We start from the raw sequence: 21,345 nt of genomic DNA on the forward strand, positions 1-21,345 counted from the left end.
GGCCCCGTCATGTTCTGTTTTGTTTTGGCTCGTCTCTTTGTGAGCGTGCCAAGCACAACACTAGCAACATTTGACAGTCACGAATCTCTCCACACACCATAACATTTAATTGTAATTTTGCTCTTAATTACGCAGCTATGAGATCATCAGACGCATTCCCTGACACACACATATTGCATGCACATGTGCATGCACACATGCAAATACACACAGACACACACACACACATACACATAATTCAATAACAATGACACACCCCTCTGCTCCTCTCTTTCCCAAAGCGGTCCCGTCTAACACTGTGAGGGATCATCAGCTGTGTTTGCAGAGTTGCTGAGTGATTTAGTGCCGCAGCACCATGGCAACAAGGCAGACAGTGATGCCATGACATTTTGAGGGTTAACTATTAGCGTCTGCAGCAAAGTCACACTGGATGCAGGGACCCAACTCTGTTTTCCTTTCTCCTGTCTTGTTTGTTCGCTGGTGGTGGTGGGATTGGGTTGTGGATGGATGGGGAGGGGAGGCGGGGGGTGCTCTGTTGTCCTGACTACCCTGGTGGGAAAGCTAGGTTGTTGTTTGTTAAGAGAGACTGAATGAAAGGGAGGAGATGAGTGGAGAGGGACTGCGGGGCAGGGAGGAGGGGGTGTGTGTGTGAAATGAAGGGGCAGGGACACTTGGTAAGAAATAGAGGAATAAAGAGATGAGAAAGAATGACAGATGAAAGGGAAGAGGAGGCGTTGGTGAGACGGACGACAGGTTTCACAGGGGCGGTTTAGACAAGAGGCTGTTGAAAAGATACAAAAGTAGAACCCGAGAATGACCGAAGTAAGCGATGGCGCTGGAGAGAGTGAAAGAGAAGGGAAAGATGAGAGGACAGGTGGAGAGGTGAAGAGGACTGAGGTAGATCAAAGAGCTGAGACGGGCAGCAGAAAGGACGGGCCAAGTGAGGGCTAAGTGGATATGGGATACTTGAGAGAGTTTGCTAATTTAAGGAAATGGCTGAAGATAAGATGCAAGCATGTTTTTAATGCTCGCATAATAACTGTGTGTGTCTGTGTGTGTGTGTGTAGCAGTGTGGGACAGCATGGACAGGAAATGCCAGAGCAATCCCAGTGGACCTCTACTTTGGAGGGGCTCGATTAGCATCACTCATTCCTCTCCTCTCCTCTCCTCCCCTCTCCTCTCCTCTCCTCTCCTCTCCTCTCCTCTCCTCTCCTCTCCCTCTGTCTGTTACCCTCTGAACACACTGTATACCTCTCTGTAAGGGTTCCCCCTAAGAGTCATAACAATTTACCCCATACAGACCCATAACAATCCCTCTGTAATACTTCCATCGAGGCACTTACCCCCCATAAACACATACTCTTCTGCCCCCTTGGCAACCCGCTATACACTCTGGCTGTGTCCCATTGTGTGTCATTCCCCTCTCAACCTCCCCATTTATACCTCAATGCATCCCCTGGTGTTTCTCATCGCTTTCCCCAGTGTGAACCCAACATTTGAGTAGCACCTTCACTTTTTTTCTTGCCAGAATGTATCCCTCCTCACGCGAACACCCTCTCTATGTACCCCATCCTTCATTTAAGCACACATATACACACACACACACACACACACACACACACACACTCATCATTGAACCTCATGTACCCGTCATCTCATAGACCCTCTCGCAGCACTGAATTGGCCCAAGGCACTACAGTCTTATCTTAATCGGCAAGAGTATTGGGTTGGACTGCTGATAAGGCCTTAGCTTATTTTGGCTGCACTTTTGAGTAAAAAGCTATAATGAGCTGCGCTCCGCTGAACTGCATATGCACAGTGTGGACACCTTTACACTGAAGAGAGAGTAAATTTAATTCTACATATTCTAGTCCAGTCAATATTAGCATGGAAACATATTTATCATACACTTTTTTTTTATTATAGAGCAGTTTTTGATAATCCTAACCTCAAATTCTGTATTTTCTAATGCTGGTCACAGATTTAATATATAAAATTGTGCAGTTATGTTGGAAATATGAGTGAACCATCAGCACATTGACCTTTTCTACTGTAAACTTCCAATGTAATATGTAAAAAAAAACATACTTGTAATATGTGTGATCTACTACTTTGCTTTGCTACATTGCTATCCAGTGTTGATTCATTTTGTGTGTGAGCAAGTTAGTTTCAACGAGCTGAATTGGACCTTTGAGTGCAAACATGCCTGCATCCTCTCTGTTATCACCTCCTGTTCAACACACACACACACACACACACACACACACACACACACACACACACACACACACACACATCACACAACGGGGGAGGTCTAGACTGCTTCCTCCCTCTGAATTGAAATATCTCATCTAGCTTTGAAAGGAAGGATATTGTTTCTGTGAATCTCTTTTAAAACCCGTCAGCATGACTTGCTTATCAGACTCTATGGGTTGGCCTGTCTGAGGTTTAGAAAACAGTGTGGCCTGCCATGGTATAGTGATACATTTTACTTTCAAATTCTGTGTTCAGGCAGCCTGACGAAGACAGAGGCACACACACACACTTGCCACACTTAGTGGTTAGGATTAGATTACCGAGAGAGCAATGTGGTAGCTAAGTAATTAGTACATGTAGAGCTCGGCTTACGCAACAAGTGCCTAAGGTTATCTGTGGATTAGCTCATAGCTGTAACACTAGACCAACTGTTGGCCGTTCAGCACACCACTGCACCCACTGCCACACAATTCATCACCTGACAACTAGTGCTGTTGTCCTCCTGTTGTGCTTATGAGCCGGTTTGTGGCTGTTCATCAGAAGTTTAGTCATCGCTTTCAAGACATTGTGAAATGACCACCACTATATTGCAGCACTCTTTCTTTGTCTCTCTTTCTCTTTCTCTCTCACTCTCTCTCTCTCTCTCTCTTTCTCCATCCCCCTCTCTTTTCCATCTGGTTCAGCACAGAGAGAGCTGTTCTCTCTCACTGATCCTTGGCAGTGATTTAATTACTTATTTGTTTAGTTTGTCATATTCTAAACTTCTCTGGCTCCATGTTTTGCTGAGAACAGAAATTTCCGTCCCTCTCCTCCTCCTTTCAGCATTCCATCCACTCTCTCTCCCTCTGCCTCTGCCCCTTGCTACCTCGCCCCCCACCCCCCCCCATATTGTATGCACTCTCTGTTTTTCTCTCTCTTTTTCTCTTTGTTTTTTTTTTTTTTTCAAAATCCTCACTCAATTTTCCTACATTTTTTATTGTGCTCATTTTGCTACCCTCTCTGTTCTCTTTCTATTGTATTTTCGTTCTCTACTCTCTTCTTTTCTCTACCCCTTAACTGAGCCCCTGTTATTTCTGCCATTTGTCCCGTTGTTTCTTCTCTCCTCTCACAGGCCAAATAGCTTCACTGGTCTGTAATAGTCTCCCAGGGGAGTCCGCTGTGTCCTCCACCCAGACAGAGCCAGACTCTCTGTAGTCAGTGCTTTGTCACATACTGTGGTCTGCAGTGAAGTATACAGATCAGTCAGTGTTACACACTGGGTAGATCTGACCAAGCATTCAGATGGGTCAAATAGGCATTCAAGTTGTGATTCAAATCAGCATCGCTGTGCACATAGCTGTGTTTAAATGAAACATGCTTTGTCACCAGGATTTTGTCACTCTGAATATTACTCCACCATCAACAGAGTATAAAGGTTAATTTTGGCTGCACTACCTACTACATTCTGTAGAAATGTAAAAGTTGTTCTTGCATGAATAGTTATAAAAAAGTGAGAAAACGAAAGTAAGGACATAAAACCAAAGGAAATTAAAAAAAATGATTTTGTGCACTGCCAGTGGAAGAGGCTCTTAGTCAACATCCTGTAGTCAGACTGTCAAAATTTTCAGAACTATTTGAAGCACTGAAGCAAGCTGTGGCTTATTCATTACTTGGTTTTCTGTGGAGCCACTTGGACTCTCCAGTGGGTAACAAAGGAACTACTAACTTTGCTAGTCTTCCCTTGATATGGTTAGATTTTTTTTGAATAAGGAATTTAGACAATCAACATTTTGTTGTTAAGCTCTCAGTGCTATTGCCTTATTCCTGACTCCATCACTGTCATGGCAATCGTAATAGTAAAGAGTACATTGAGTAATATGGTGGGTACGTTATTAGTACATAACAGAGGTTTGCTGTATGAGGGACAAGCTTTTCTAGTCATTCCTATCGATTCAGAACCATTAGGAGCAATGAAACCTTTTTTTATTCCTCCATAGTGAAGCAGCAGGTTTTACAGAATGTCTGTTTCTCATGTTGTATCGTACTTACAATCGAAACGGAAAATAACTGAGAATGTCTATTCTGGGAAAACACTCTAGGCAGATATAAGCTTTCACTCTAGAGCGGCACCACTATTACTTAATAAACCTAATTTTAGGCTTTATTGGATGTGAAGCACTGGGTGAATTAAACTGTGTATGTGAATGTATGTGTGTGTGTGTGTGTTTGTGTGTCCAGTAGGATATCCTGAGAGCTTGTTTGGCTAGTGTAAACGCTGTTGATTGGTACTTGGCACGGTGCTGTTACTGGGTCATGGGTACTGTGCCAGGCACTACCATCAGCAGCAGACATCATACCCACAGAGCAGAGCTTTACTTAAGCTATTTCCCTGAGCCAGCTTTACCTCCATCACAACCATACACTTACAATAGACCGGACAAGATATGGTGGACATTTAGCAGTTTGGGGTTTGAAAATGTTAGTGTTGCGTAATGAGAACGCATGCTTCTGTTCATTAATCTGGCATCAAGAGTGATTTGGCCGAATAAGGGAAATGAGGTGAAGTGAATTAGATCAGTTCAGCTCAGTTCACTCGGTCTAACTCAAACCTCTGCTGTATCATTCCTGTATCTCAACTCCTGTTTTGAATCCATTTACATAACAGCTCCAGTGGCTCTCTCATGGGGCCTTCCTGGAATCCGCTCTGCTCAGTGGGAGAGGAGCGAGCTCAATACTGAGCTGCAGCTGAAATGACAGTAAAGGGATATTACACCTTACTCGGTAAACCACAGTACTGCTTGGGGCTGCTTGGCTTGACTATATTTTACTTCATCCCACATCTCCACTGGCCCCCAAAGACGCCCCCCTGAGCTGTGCTTTCTGTCCCTTGTACTCCAGCTATTTTAGCCCTCTTATTTTCAGTGTTTTCAGTTGTAGTTGTGTCTCTGCCTTGTGACTTCTTCAGCGCATCACCATAGTTTTTCAGCAAGCGATATGTTCAAATGACAGATAAATTGCTATTTCTCCTCACTTACTTTCCAAAATCTGCAATTAATAATTGAGATACATCTCATTAGTGCTAAGTAGGAAAATACGGTGCCATTTATATCATTTCAAATTGTCCCCTGGGAGTCTTTTTGTGCTGTGTCTCATTCCCCTCCTCCTCACCAGCTCTCATTATGTGTCCTGCTGCTCGGTCTGTATGAGGATTGCTGTGTTTTCAGCCCACTGTCTGCGGGACAGCTGACTGAATACTCTACAGTAAGAGATGAGTATGAGGACCAAGGCTCGCCCCTTTTTGTGCACTTCTGCCTTATTTTACAGTATGTCTCTTGCATCTATTTACTTTGCAACTTCTCTATTTCCTTACCTGATTTCAAGGAAAGATTCTCTCTTTCTTTCTGTCCCTTTCTCTCTTTTTGTCTCTCTTTCTCCCAGTCTCTCTCCTCCCAGCAGTGCTCTGGATCCGGGTCAGCTCTGTCGTAGGATTTTAATGAGCACAGAGAGGTTTTCACATAAACACCATCCCTCAGCAGCAGTCTATCCCTTTGACATCCACCTTTCATCACCTACTGAGGGGGCAAAGAGGAAAACACTGTTTGGGTTACTGCAGTGATCTTCAGTTGAACGTGGGAACCTGCTGTAAAGGGATAGTAATGATTGTTGATATTACACCACATGTAATATTAACACATGGTTTATAAGCTAGGCTAAAGTACAGTGTATAGTGGATGAGCACGATGTTTGACAGTCCTGGTGTATTCAGCGTTACGGCCAAATTGTGTGAGTTTTGTAACCAAGATGACATCAAACAGTTCATGAAACAGCCAACTGTTCATTTTCCAAAGTTTTCAAAGGTGTGTGCGCTTCCTAGCAACATGTTTTACCACTCATTGCAATTGGAATGTGTTTGTGGTTTAAACACATACACAAGGCCAGGTTTTTCAGTCATGACGTTTACAGTGATGGCTCATGCATCACCTTAGAGACACAGCAGGAACCAGTACCACCATGTAAAGGATGTGTCATTTTTAACACATCTGTGTGTCTTCTTCAGGACAACACACACTTGAGTTACTTTTCAACACAAGATATGTTAATAACAACACATGTTGTGTTAAAATGTATTGTCATTAACATATACATAGTGTGTGTTGTCCCAAAGAAGACACAGATGACACAGAATAGTGCCTTACTTTCTTTATTTGGCTTTCTGTCTCTCAATCTCTCAGTCTCTGTCACTGCCACTCTCTCTCACTCCCTCTCTCTCTCTCTCTCTCTCTCTCTCTCTCTCTCTCTCTCTCTCTGTCTCTCTCCGCTCCTCTCTCAGCCTCTAAACCTAAACCTCCAATTCCTCCACACGTTTTTGCCTCATCCCGTCCATGCAGGCCAGACCAGACGGATAGAGGAATGCATGTACCACTGGGGTCACTGCATGGACTCTATATGAGTAACATACTGGACAGGGAAAAAAAAACCCCCAAAAAACAGTTGACTTTTTCAGCAGCAGCAGTCTGGCTGGGCTGCTTTTGCCCATGTTTGGAGAGAGGAAATGAGCGCTGTGTGCTGTGGGGATGTCTCTGAGCTCCCGACTCCAACACAGACAGAGAGGTAGACAGAGAGACGGGCTAAAAATAGCTCTAGGAGCCCAGGTCAGCACTGAGCCAAGAGGAAGGAGTGAGGGGGGCTGAGATGAGGGGGAGGAGGGGGTGCGTTGCAGGAGGGGGGGGGGCAAAAACGTATGATGGAAAATGAATTGAAAGGGGCTCGTGGACAGGCACACGGAATGAAAGGAGGAATGTGATGGAAAGAAGTGAGAGAAGGAAATAACCGTATTCAAGAGATTGCCAAACAGATACCAGTAGTTAAAACCACAGGTCTTGACAGATGACTTGCCATAGCCAAAGCGCAGGCATGCCATGGAAGCAAGATGGTGTGTGTCTGTGTGTGAGAGAGAGACACAGACAAAGAGAGAGAGAACGAGGCGATGTCTTTAGATGTCTCATGGAGAGCTTAATCTGGGCAGTATATCCCGGTGAAAGCTCCCAGCCTCCCATCCATTTTCTCGTATCTTTCTCTTCATGTGCACTTTATCATATCCCAACAGCGTGCATCAGCGCACATCTCTCATATCTCCCCCGCTGGCAAAGATGGAATGAATAAACGACCCGTGGGCCCGCAAGATCTTCCTGTCAGAAAGACACAGAGGATAGGAAGTGTGGAGTCGAGGGAGAAAAGATGAGGATGAGATATTGCTTTAGTGTGTGAAAGGGAAATGTTGTGTTACAGGATTTAAAGGAAGATGGAAAGGAGGAGGGAAAGAAATATACTTTGTAGTAGACAAGGGTCAGAATAATGACATTAGAGTGGGAAAGATGGGGAGATAGCAGTGAAAGGGGGGACAAGAGAAATGGTTATTGCAAGACTGTGTATATGTCTGTGCTATAGCTATAGTGAGGTATCTGCAGATGGGCCTCAAAGCCATATTCTTATTAGTTCATCCTGATGATTATAATGTAAATTTACAAGTACAGTGGAATGCATACACCAAGGACTCCAAAACAAAATTGGATGAGAGTACAAGGAAAGAAGATTATGACCGCAAAAGTCTGTTTGGAAGTTAGAATACGAGACAAGTGAGTACATCGTGTTCAAGTATTTCCTGCGTATTACCACACTCAAACCAGTGAAATGGTTGAGAGTATAGCGTGGTGTTGTGAAATGCCTGAACAAGTAAGATCTAAGCTTTCTCCAGTACAGCGCACCATCTGCTTATGTTATGTTCATCTTTGAAATGGTAGAGCATAGCGTGTTTGGAAGTACTACAGCGGCTCTCGCAGTCCAAAGCAAACCATCCCTGTTGTTACTGGCTCAGCCCTGTGTTGTGTGTGCATACATGTGTTTGTGCGTGTGTGTGTGTGTGTGTGTGTGTGTGTGCGTGTGTCTCTGCCTGCTCTGACATGAATGCCTACTTATTTGTTTATTGCTGCACTGAGGTTACAGTGGCTGGCTGCGGTAATGATGCACAGATTTCAAATCTAATTTTTAATTGCTTCCACAAAAAAACCCCCAAAAAACTTGATGTTGTTTCAGATCATGACATCATTGTTTTTTCTTCTCCTCTTTTCTTCTCCCTCTCCCCTTTGCATGCCCTACCCTCTCTCCCCTTAATAATGGCCTCTTTCCCTAAATTCCTCTTCTCTTCTCTTCTCTTCTCTTCTCTTCTCTTCTCTTCTCTTCTCTTCTCTTCTTCATCTACTCTTCATCCTTCTCCCTCTCCCTCCCTCCCTCCCTCCCTCCCCCTCTCCCACTGTCCCTCCCTCTCTCTGTCCCTCCCTCTCTCCCTCCCTCCCTCTGTCCCTCCCTCCCTCAGAGCTGAGCTCATAGCTGGCTGAGTTTGGAGGTGGGCTGTAGTACAGAGATGAGAGAATCTGTTTTTCTCATCAGTCAGTGGAGCTCTCAGGAAACCCACATGTGTGAAGAGAGGGGGGAGAAGACCAATGGCTCTGCCTGCCTGCTGCTGATTCCTAGTAGATACCCCATCAAACACTGCTCTCTGCTCTCTTAGAGACAGTCATACCATTATGCAAAGGTAGGCAACTGCCTTAGGCCCCAGAGGGCCCCACAAAAGACAAGAATATCAAGTAATTAATTTAAAAGAAATATACTTACTGAAAAACACCCCTCCTGTTATTGCAATACAAATGATTTCAATCTTGAATCATGGCCACCCCCCTACTCAGTCAGGATAATGGACTGTTCCACTTGACTTCTAGCCTGATATTGCCAGTTGACTTTAAGCTCATTTTCTTTGCTGCTGCACCAGTTGTTTCAAGAGAAGTAAAACTCACTCAAAAAAATAATCTTTAAAAAAAGAGAGGAAAAAAAATTTGTTGACAACTTTTCTCATCAAAGAATCAGCTGCTTCTAGTGTTTGCTGCTAGCAATATTACCACTGCCTCCAACCTCAACCAGCTCTAGTGAAGTAAACGTTAGCTCCACCGCTGGCACCAGTAGTAACGATAGAGATGGTGAGTGTGCTGCCATGCCAACTGATGCTCAGAGCCAAGGCAAGTAAATATTAGAAGTAGTGATAATGCTGAAGATGAGGAGAATGATGACCAGCATCAAAACATGGTGAGTGACAGGGAGGTCAGAGCTCAGGCTCAGCTGCAAAAGAGCGATCCTGGGGCTGCTATGGATTCAGTGTCTTGCTCAAGGACACTCTGGCAGTGCGAACGCTTGCTGTGATGGGGGCTTGAACCTTGACTTTCTGTTTGAAGAACTGTTTCCTCACTCGCTACACCACTGATGCCCTGTTGCCACCCATGAAACACATATGTAGCTGGACAGATATTTGGTAAAACTTCTTTTTTCTTCTTTTTTCTTGAAAATCCCATCCTTGTCCATCCTGTCCTACACATTCATCAAACAAAAGAAATAAAGGCAGATTTAATTGATTTTGACCTTTTCTTATTTTGGTTACTTCTTTCAAATTATTGAAACTGTGCCCCCCTAGCCATGTAATGTTCCGAGACAGGGATCAAGCTTAGTCCTGGGATAAAAATGCCTGAATATGAGATCTTTGAAAACTCCGTCTTAGTGAAAGCATTGGCAGAACAAAGAGTCTCCCATAGCACAGCATATCCTCATGTGCATGCCTGTCCCCTGTGGGTGGAGAATTTGCGCATGCAATTAAGACTCCTTCAGAGGCACAGTGACTTTTGACCCCGACTGCTCGTGAACGCTGACCTTTAGGAATGTCTGGAGGACTAATCACAGTGGGCATGGATCGGTGCCTAAGCTCTGGATGTGGCTAGACTAAGAAGAGATATGTGAATGATCCGGTTGACACAAAGCTCACCTAATGCTGGAAAGCCCTGGAGAATTTCTCTAAGACATGCATTATTACATTCTGACCTGATCTTATGAAAAAGTGGGACATAGGTGCATAGATAGTTGTTCGACACTTGGTTATACTTGATAACAGGATGGATCTACAGTAAACAGTAATCAACGTAAGACTTGAGTATAGGGTAACTCATACACACACACACACACACACACACACATTAAGGGCAGAGACAGGAGAGAGAGCAGTGTCAGCCTGCCTCATCACACGCTGAGCCAGCGCACTGCTTGCACAACAGGGAACACAATATGGTTATTGTGTCCTCATCACACACACACACACACACACACGCACGGACACACACACATATCCACAAACCCACGTATACACGCACGCACGCACGCACGCACGCACGCACGCACGCACGCACGCACGCACGCACGTACGCATGCACAGACACACACACACACACTGACTGATTGTTGTTTCTCTCTGTTCTTTGGACTGACAGAGACCAGTTGTACCAGCAGTAATAACAGAGTGATTCAGAGATGTTAACTGAGTTAGTTGGCCTGCTGTCAGCCTGTGCGCCAAGCTGCTGGTGTTTGTATAGATGAGGTGGAGAGGTCAGTGTATTTACACTGCAAAAAAAATATCCATTGTAACAACTGAGTGAAATTATCTCATCCCATGGGCTGATTTTTTCACTACTTTTAAGGAAAACAAAGTTTTAAGACAGTAATCTTAGACATGTTAAGATGAACATTTTTTTGCAGTGCAGAGGGTTAGGTAGAATATAGTCTTATGCCATCGGCAAGTCCAAACCATGTCAGATACTGCAGACACATGCTAGTAACAAATATGCAATGCAGTTTAAACATAATAACATGCTAGAGACAAAGGTTACCATCATGCAGTGTTGCTGACAAGAGAGAAAGTGAATAATGCCAAATGGGTGAACGATGCACACATGCAGGTGAACTGTGCAGATGCCTGCCATATATACACCCATAGACACACATACTCTCTCTCTCTCTCTCTCTCTCTCTCTCTCTGGCTCTCTCTCTCTCTCACACACACATACACACACACACAGCTCACCTTTGGCCCATTGTAATAGCTACTCGTGGCCTTATGCTCTGGCTACCCAGCTCCAGATGTTATTGACACACCCCCAGGAGTCCTACAGAGAGAAATTTACACACACACACACACACACACACACACACACACACACACACACACACAGATCAGGCCTACAGAACTTCGCCAATTTTTCTCTCTGCAAGTCAGCTGGTAAAGTCACACACATTCACACACATTTACCCCCAGTGTGCTCCAAACACACAAGTGAATCAGGACCATGTTAGGAGCGTGTCATATTAAGCAGCATATGGATATCATTTTGGAGTTTTGGTATTTCTTGACCTTGTAAACAGCTGATCAGAAAGAAGTATAAGATGGCAAAGTAAGACTCCCATTATTTACTGTTTGTGTATTTGATTTGATTTGTTTGATAACATCGACTCAACATGCAGACCATTTTCTCGTGATATTTAATGATATGCTTCCACCTCAAAACAGTCACTCTGTACTTACTGAGCTTATTTCAATGGTTTCATGGGAACAAGCATCATGAATTCCTGAGTTGTTACAGTGACCTACGGTTTGATTGACTGAAGGGTGCGGTAGGACAGGTTTTCTCCTGCTAAATGTCAGAAACTCTGTAGCTGTGAACAGCACTGGCTGCATATATTTAACATTCAGGTGAGAGTCATCCATCTGTGGGACGAACGCTATGAATGAAGGTTATTGTGCTGCTGAGTGCTTCCCTGTGTTACGCACGTAGGGCCTCTGACTAACAAGGGCTGAAGGACAGGAAGAGATAGAAAGGAAAGAATGAGAGAAAGAAGAAGAACAGAGAGAGAACAAGTGCATGTCAGAGTGGAAGAGAATTCATTATTGTCGGTGCATTGTGGAGATGCTTTGCACTGCGGGGAAGCTTGTTAGGATTTAGACCAAGTATGCGCAGTAAAACATCCGGCTTCGTCAGCGCGCACGTGTGTGTGTGTGTGTGTGTGTGTGTGCGCGTGCATGTCCCCGTGCACATTGATAGACTGAACACATGGCGTACCCAGCTGTCCACATGTTTATGCTTGGAAATGAATTTTTTGGATGTGCCATAACGCTTGGACATTATTAAACGAGCTGTACTTGTGTCCAGAATATTCCGTCTGTGCTCTATCTACTCTGTGTTTATTTCTCTACACTCAGCATTGCCAATCTGTCTGTCATTTCCCTGTCACCCTCATTTCTCAGTAGCTGACCTGTGTGTGTGTCTGTGTGTCCACAGGGCGCTGTTCACATATGATGGAGTCAGCAACAAGCTCAAACTGGCCGACTCGGGGGGTAAGGCAGACATATGTGGAGTGTTTTTTGTTTCAGGAATGCAAGTTTTAAATATTTAAGCACCACAAGGAATGAAACTACTCAGCCGCTTCACTTTGGTCCAAATTGAAAGGCATTCATTGTTCTCATATTGTTAGGGGATGTTTTAATGTTCTCACAGTTGGATATTTAGAGAAAGAGGTTTTGCTATGAAACTCTCTATCCATCCTTGGTTCACCGTTGTTCCTTCTACCTTCTCTCTCTCTCTCTGTCTCTTCTTTAACAGTGGGTGGTGTGGCAGAGCTGGCAGGGAAGTTTCATATCTCCAAGCCCCAGTACGGACTGTGCAGAGTGGGAACGGCAGAGACAGGAGGCCCCCGCATTGCTATGATCAGCTGGGTGAGTGGCAGACAGGCTTGCGGGGCTTAGCTTGTTTGAGTAATGCTTAGGAAACATACATGCTAACACAAAATGCAGAAAAGCACATACATGCATGGCACACACAAATTAACATATGCAAGCACACGCACACATACATGCACAAACACGCAGATACACACACGCACACACACACAGACTTGCACCCACTTATAGATAGCTAATATAAGTATTTATCTAGTAGCTCCAAGATCATGGATTCAACATCTTGAGGGGCCACATAGAGAAAAATGCATGCACTCAGTGAACTATAAAACGCTTTGGAGAAAAGCCTAAGATAAATGGCTTATTCACATTCTATAGTTTTGTTTTGACAGCGGCTTATTTGGCATCTGACATGTGGGAAAATATTGTAAGGGCCTGTTACAGCCTCATTGTTGTGCAAAAGTGCATGAATCATAGGGCAAACAGAAAATGTAAATACTCACGTACAATAATGTTAGGCAGATGCACGGCGCTTGAATGATGTTGTTTACCGTGGAGTTATAGAGTTGTGATATAAAGGCCAGCTGCCACTGCTGATTGGTTGGAAATCTACTTTGATGTGATTTGATTGGTTCATTGTCCATCCCCCGACTATCCACCCCCCTCCACAAACACACAGCCGAAAATTGTGTTCATACTCTGAGCACAATTCAGGCCAGGTAACAGATGCTGAGACGGTTCCCAAAGTGCTTTGCTGGTCCTTCCCCATGGAGACAGTGTGGAATGTTGTGATGGGGTCAGAGGTTGCATCTGTAGCCAGTCAAGCATTGAAGAAACTCACACATTCACACACAAATATACACATACACACACATACACTTGCACAAGCAATTTGCATATTTGGTGTATAAATATACAGGCTTGCTGAAGTGGCAAGTGCTACAGTGATTTAAAATTGACTTTACACTGACATTATTTTTAAGCTTTGGTCAAATGTTTTCACTGATTGTCGGTTTTATCAAACGGAGAATCTACTCAACTGCAGCAATGTGAATCCTATTGTTCCTCAGCCTTTCTTCCTCTCCTCTTTTTTTTTTTTTTTCAGTCCCCTCAGAGAGAGGTATGATATGTATGTAAGTGTCTATATCCTGTGTTTGTTCGCAGGTTGGCCAAAGCGTAGATGACTACCGAAGGACGGAATGTGCCAGCCACATGCCGGCCATCAAAAACTTCTTCAAGGTAAGATCAACACGCACTGACCAACCTTTGGATCAGACAAACTCTACTGTGCAGTTCATCCAATAGAGACGGTTTGTCTGCTGGTCACTTTTTCCCCACCAAAGTGTGCATTAAAGATGACATCATTCCAGCTGTGACATTTTTAGCATCCAGAGGGGCATTACCAGTACAGTAGATGTGCGTAAGAGTTGTAAACATACCCCACCCTCCCTCTTTCTTTCTTTCTTTCCTGCATCCTGTGTTCCTCCTGCTATTCTGTAATAATGTTCCTCATGGTTGGTGTTTTTATTGCTCTGTATTCATTCTGTGGATCTGGTCTTCCCATTACAATGAAGAATGGATAACGGATTTCCATGGTTACTGTTGTCAGAATAACACAGATAGGTAGTGAACTTAGCAGACCAGGCGCGAGGGAGTGAATAATCATGTTGTCAGACAGGCGGACATTGTGTTAGAGCGCTAACATTTATATACTCACTCGCAGCTTGTACACACACAAACATGTGCACGCTATATTCAAACGTGTGTGTGTACATGCATGCTGATATCAACACGCACTGATGCACACAGGAACAAGTTCTCTTCTCCTTCTCTTCTCTTCTCTTCTCTTCTCTTCTCTTATCTCCTCTCCTCTTCTCTCTTCTCTTCTCTTCTCTTCTCTTCTCTTCTCTCCTCTTCTCTTCTCCTCTCTCTTCTCTTCTATCTCTGCACTCCAGACTCTGGACTCTATATTTACACACGGTAGTTTACTTTGTATTGTTTTGAGAGTTTCCTGTCCTCAGTCTGCTTCCTGGTCTGTTGGTGTGCTGGTCCTGTGTGTGATCCGTCTGTCTGCCACGCTGCTACCAGGGGGGAGACGGGGGTAAGGTCGGGGTTGAAAGCTCCATTGTTTGCGGTGCCACCGACAGGCACATCACAAACTAACACTGGCTAAGTGGTGACAGGAGAGACGGGAAATGGAGAACGGGATGGGGTTCATGTGAAGGGGGAGATTGAAAAGGGAATGGTCAAAGTCACAATGAAACTGCATTTTGAGAGCATCTTGCTTCCTTATTGTGATGTATTTTTTGTTGAAACAGGATGTTGGGGCGGGACATAACATGGGGAGGGACCATTCAAAATGGTAAACCAATGGGATATCAGTTAAGGAGAGAAAGGCAGTTTTATTTGATGGGGCAGGATTGCTCAAAAATCTGTGATTGCTTTATTGGTTGAATTTTTATGTACACCTCCTGGTACACACTGAAGTCACCACTTTAGATTTTCTGTTTTCCAGGAAGTAAAAGTAATGAGATTTTTATATAAAGATACAAGAAAATAAATGTTTTGTCATTTTTTGGGCATAAATTGTCAAATAGGTGTGTGGTATGAGTCAAAAAGGCAAAAAGTCTATTTTCATTTCACTTTGACTTTAATGGGGGCTCTATAAACTTGTGCGTATTTATGCAATGCAGGTGTGTGTGTGTGTGTGTGTGTGTGTGTGAATAAATGGTCATACACACGATAAACTCTGTCCATCACCTTGCTAGTTGCATCAGTCATCTTCCCTCCATCTTTGCCCCTGAAAAAGTGTTTATTTAGCATTTCCATCTCACTAGGAGAGGTTCATGGGTTAAGTTCAGCCGACCCCTAGGTTTACTAGTTTCCATATAAAGGCATCACCCAGTCAACTGCGGAAGCATCTGTGGAATGTTTGTTGTTGTTTTTTTTGTCTCATTTTTTTTAACAGTGAATGTCGAGTCTGGGATTTTGCGAGCCGCTGTGTTAAACCCCTTAACCCCTCTATGAGACTGTTGGTGTGTGAACGAGGACCATTTATGTGCGTTTGTGAGAGAGTTTATATGGATACATGTGTGGGATTTCAAAATGGTAGAATAATGATTACATGGTCAATATTGCCCAGAGCGAAGAGAATCCTTCTCTCTCCCTGTGTGAAGTGTGGGAGAACCACAACCTCTAACCTTAGCAAACACACACACTCATACATTAACGGCCAGACCCATGTCACTACGACCCAAACGATAACCCACGGTCACTACCTCCCAACTAGCTTCTCTGTGGATAACAAATAGAAGTAAATAGAAACAATTTATTGCAAACTAAGTCAAAAATTGTTCTCTGGTTTATTTGTGTTTTGGCAGAAGTCTTACAGTCAGTATCTGAGCTTAGAAGTCAGAAAAGGAAAGAATGTGAGTTCAACTTTCCCGGCTTTTTCGGATGAATTTTCCATTAGTCAGCACCTGAGTTCATGCTCTTTACGTAGTTTTACTAGCTGAAGCTGATTCAGACTGAAAGAAAACATCGCTCTGCAGCGTGGACATCATGGCCAAGCATATGGGTTACATTTGCACAAGTATTCTGACGTAAGGACTATGGTGATGATACCTTACTGTGCTATCCCGGCCTCCACGGTCATCCTAACTTGGATTTGCCAACAGACGTGGGATTTTTACATTCTGTCACAGCCATGTAGCCTCCTTTGGCATGAAACAACTTTCCCATGAAGTCACTTGTTCAGATAAATCAGCAATAAAGCTCTTAGCACCCCAAAACATTGCACAATTACTTTTGAAACATCAAGGGAAGCTTGTAAAACAGCACGCTACTCTGTGTCATACCACTTGTGTGGGAAATCATTTGGGGTTAATGCGTGATTAATTTTTGAAAAATGATTACTCACTACTTATACAACCTGTTTGTTTTATAGTTTCTGGCAGTGTCTGAGTCCCCAAAAACATGTGATGCAAATCAGTACCAGTCAGAGCAGTGATACTGTGTCGAATTTTACCTCACAGATATCTGATGTTTTAATGCAACAAGCACAAAAATGCTTCCAGTACAGCCTCCATATAATGTTCCTGTATATTGTCTATTGAAATTGAGCTCAGAGGTGACACGGTTTTGTGTTGTAAGCTAGTGTTTTCAGTATGTTTCTACAATATGGCCATTGGCTAGTAATGCTTGAGCCTTAAGTATTACAGTAAGAAATTGCCACCTACCTGTGTTACCAGCTACTACAGTAACCATGAGCCTGACTAGATCCCAACCAATAAATTTGGAGGACCAAGGGGAATTTGAGGGGCCACCCATAACTATAGGATACCCATGGGTGATGTATGTGATGTATATGATAATGTGATATGGGCTTTTTTTTCAGTGTTGTGCACCCTTTTGGTGGAAAATAAACAGATGCAGCACACAATCTTTCTTGACTCCCTCCCAAATCCCTCCTAGTTGACCTTGGTTTGCGATGAGTGGGAAACAAAGCTGCTCATATGACCTACTTACTGACATTGATTGATGATAACAAAATGGGAACTCAAGTTTTTGTTTGTTTTGTAAAAATCCTGGCTTTCATTATCTTGGATTCAGTTAGCAGGATTATAAATGAGAGAATGTGCTTCAACAGAGTCAGAATTCCCCTTGGCAATGCTGTTTTCTCTTTGTCCTTTGTTTTTAGCTTTCATGTTCTCTTTTCTTGCTTTCTCTGTTTTCTCTGTTTCTCTCTCTGCCTCTCTCTGTCTTGGTATCCTGGTGCATGCCCCAGCTGGCAGTGGGAGGGTTGTGTCAAGGCGAGTCCGCAGCAGCAGATTTGGGTGTGTTTCATACTGTACTCCAGTTCGGCATTACGTTATGAAAACTAGAATGTGAATAGGATGCAGATGTTTCCATTGTGATACATTTCCAATGAAGTAATAGTCGAATACAGTTGAGACTGTGTGTGCGTGTGTGTGTGTGTGTGTGCGTCTGTGTGTTTGTTTGTGTGTGTGTGTGTGTGTGTGTGTGTTTGTGTGGTGGGGGTTGAGACATCGATGATATGCTGGAGGAGATGAGGAGGGAGATATGACGGTAATGTAGACAGACAGATGAAATGCAAAAAGACACAATGGAGGAGTTCATTTATCTTTAATTAACCATATTAATTATAAGCACGCTCTTATTTGGTGACATGACACCAGTCTGGCAAAAGGCCAAAGGTCTTTTAAGGCGGGGCAGGGGATTTGGACTGCAGCAAAGAACAGTAGCTCTATTGTAAATAATACAGACTATCTTAGAGTCCTGGTGCTGAGCCCTGAAGCAGTTTAGATCATAGAGATCTGTCATCTCACAGTAATGACAGACACTTAAGAGCAGAGGTTTTAACGCCATCTCAACCAGCACCACCCCCTATCGCCCCTGCTCTATTATTTCAACTCAGGAACACTGTTACAACTGTAAATGTAATAGCTTCTCATGAATGTGATAAACCATTGACGTAATAAAACTTTGCAGCTAATAGTGTGATAATCCAGCACCCCACTCGCCATCTCCAAGAAAACCAAGCACTCTGAACTGCTTTTAGGTACATACACACAAACAACAGTAAGAGTAGGTGAGACATCACCCCCTGTCAAGGAGTTTGGTTCCAGAGCAGACACTGTGTGTAGATGTGAGCCCAACTCCATATGTCTAGTTGGTGCCTCTCAACCTCCCGCACCAGCTCCAGCTCCTTCCCCTCCCAGAGAGGTTATGTTCCACATACCAAGAGCCAGTCTCCATTGCCAAGGTCCATGACACCTAGGTCAGCTACACCCCTGTCCTTTGCCTGACAGGCATTCCACTTGACCCCCACCCTTCACCTTTTGGGTGGTGAGCCCATGAGGCTCAATGTCCAGCTGCTTAGCATTTAAACACTTGGTTCCGCTGCAACATCTCACATTATACTTTCAAACCACTATATTGAGAATTTGCCCTGATTGATTCTAGGGCATGGACATGGGATAATAGGACATGGGGAGCATTTGTCTAAATGGACCAGTTGACCATTGTGGCAAGTTCTGTGTGGCAGAGCAGGCAGTGATGGAGGTTACTATATTGCAGCCTATTGATAATCCAATACTTTGGGTATATTGCTAAAGCATTCTGATTGGGAATGTAAGACATTTACAATAATTACCAAAGACCTCTTCCATACATATCACTTTTTTTTTTAGATGTAGCACCATAGTTAATAACCAAATTGATCAATGGGTGACTGTTATGTATTGAATTTTGACAATTACATTATCAGTTAAATTTTTACAGTTTTGAAAACTGATGTTTTTTACCTTCCTGTCAATGTAATAAAACCCAATACTGTAATATTTTTTATGTTAACAGGAGAAAAGTTATTATATTAACAGGAGGTAAGATGTATTACATTAATGGGAACTGTATTACATTAAGAGGATTATTACACTAAAACAGTAGCTACAAATTGTTATTACATTGATGGTTCACTACGTTAATGGGAAGTTAACACACTTGAAATGGTCCTTGGTGAAAAAGTGATGAGGTTGGGACAGAGTGAAAAGGAGAGAGAAAAGAAAGGAGGTGAAGGAGAGAGACAGAAGGGTAGGGGTTGATTTAATCTCAGAGATTGATGAGTTGTAGCTGAAAATGGAAAGAAAAGGTTGAGTTTTGATTTATGGAAGTCACTGTGTTTGGAAAGCTGCAGAAGGAATAACAGACATGTATTTATGACAATTATGTAAAGAGGGAGAAGTGATTTGCATAACAGTGTGCAGGGAAAAACATGGAGGTTGCAGTTTTTCCGAGAGCAGCCTGTCTGTTCTGTACTGTGCCGTTCTCTGTGTGAGTTTACTCTAGACAACTAGTCATCTACATACAGCTCTCTGAACTGTATGTGGGTTTATCAGATGCCATTTGCCATGCTTTTATCTAAACCACCTTACAGTAACATGGAACATCTCACCCTGGCAGTTTTAGCCCCATCCTTTACCCAATAGGTTTTTGATGATAGTGATAGATAAATACATGGATGTAGTGCAGTGATTTTCTGCACTTGTACAGTGTTGAACTGCACTATGCAACTGATTTTGGTTCTCCTTGGTTTTTCCAGTGGCCCTGACTGCACTGCACTCCACTTGTCTAGTCTGTGTGTGTGTGTGTGTGTGTGTGTGTGTGTGTGTGTGTGTGCTGTTGGCAGTGACAGGTAGAGTGATATAGATTACACGCTGTACTGACGTGTATTATAGTGTGCATTGAGTGCTCTGTCCAATGTCAGTGTCAGTGTTGTCTCTCCGATAAAGCTGTGGTTTCCTGCTGGAGGCTGACAGACGTGGCCCTCCATCAGCAGCTTGGACTTACTGGACTGGTTGTGCTCTCCATGGAACAGTTCTGACGTCCTAACCACACAGACACACACGTGCATACGCACACACAGACATACACCCCCCCACACACACACACACGTGCGCGTATTCAACACGTATCTGTCCTGTAGAAAGAGGAGCAGTGGAACATTATGTTTTGTTCTGCGGTTGTTGAATATGACCCGTCGTTAGTCATTTTTCAGATCTCTGAATCCCCTTTTAAGCTTGACTCTCCTGGTATGGAACAACTGTTGCATGTTTAGTGAGGTCTCTCTCTCTCTCTCTCTCTCTGTCTCTGTCTTGCGTACACACATTCCTTCACTCTCTTTTTCTTGCTTTCTCTCTCTCTCACCCCCCTACTCCCCATTTTTTTTCCCATCTTCCCCTTTGCTATCTATAATCATCCAAACCAATGCATTCCTGTCCTCTCGCTGAAGCCAGGGAGTATTTTTGTTCTCTCTCCATCCTCATAACTGAAGCAGTTGCGCAACTGTTTGGCCCCAACTTTGCATGGCCCCGAGTCAGGCCAAGAGAAAACCACTTGAGGGACAGTGTGTGTGTGTGTGTGTGTGTGTGTGTGTGTGTGTGTGTGTGTGTGAATGTAAGAGTGGAGTAAATTCTCGTAGAGTTCTTACACGTCACTGCCGTGGCTTGCTCTAATCGCCATCCCTTCATTTTCACCCCCACCCTCTGTGTCTCAGGAGGTCCAGGCCTTTATCAGTGCAGAGACGGTGGAGGATGTCACAGAGGAGAAGATAGCAGCTGAGCTCAGTAAGGTCCAGGCTCGAGCACCTGCGGAGCGGGTGAGGAGGAGCTCCAGGTCTGTGGAGAAGGAGGAGACAGTGGTGAGTCTCCTGCAGTACCTCATCTGTCCATCGGATGGAGACAGAGAATTACACATATACAAAATGTCATGACACCTTTTCAAGGCCTACTGTACACTCAGTTATTCAGTTGACCTCCGGGATGTTCATCTAATTATTCATGTGAAAATAATATGGTTTTATCATTGACCAAAGTCAAAGTACAGTTACTGAAAGTACTATATAATTTCAAAAATGCCCCTGTATGTGTCATTGGCAGGTTTGGGGAATTCATTGCTCTCTATTCAGTGTTCCTCTCTCATTTTTTTAT

At 43.6% G+C, this 21,345-nt stretch overlaps 1 protein-coding gene across 1 annotated transcript in view; it reads left to right on the top strand.

Annotated features, from left to right (window-relative positions):
• LOC139912569 (uncharacterized) overlaps nucleotides 1-21,345 on the top strand; it is a 35,816-nt gene that overhangs the window by 7,937 nt on the left and 6,534 nt on the right. Inside the window, exons 2-5 of the mRNA XM_071900403.2 lie at nucleotides 12,441-12,496; nucleotides 12,762-12,874; nucleotides 14,003-14,077; nucleotides 20,913-21,056. Coding sequence (XP_071756504.1) covers nucleotides 12,441-12,496; nucleotides 12,762-12,874; nucleotides 14,003-14,077; nucleotides 20,913-21,056 — 388 coding nt within the window. The remainder of the gene's footprint in view (nucleotides 1-12,440; nucleotides 12,497-12,761; nucleotides 12,875-14,002; nucleotides 14,078-20,912; nucleotides 21,057-21,345) is intronic.

The sequence above is a fragment of the Centroberyx gerrardi genome, chromosome 8, assembly GCF_048128805.1.
Source record: "Centroberyx gerrardi isolate f3 chromosome 8, fCenGer3.hap1.cur.20231027, whole genome shotgun sequence".
NCBI classification, from domain to species: domain Eukaryota; kingdom Metazoa; phylum Chordata; class Actinopteri; order Beryciformes; family Berycidae; genus Centroberyx; species Centroberyx gerrardi.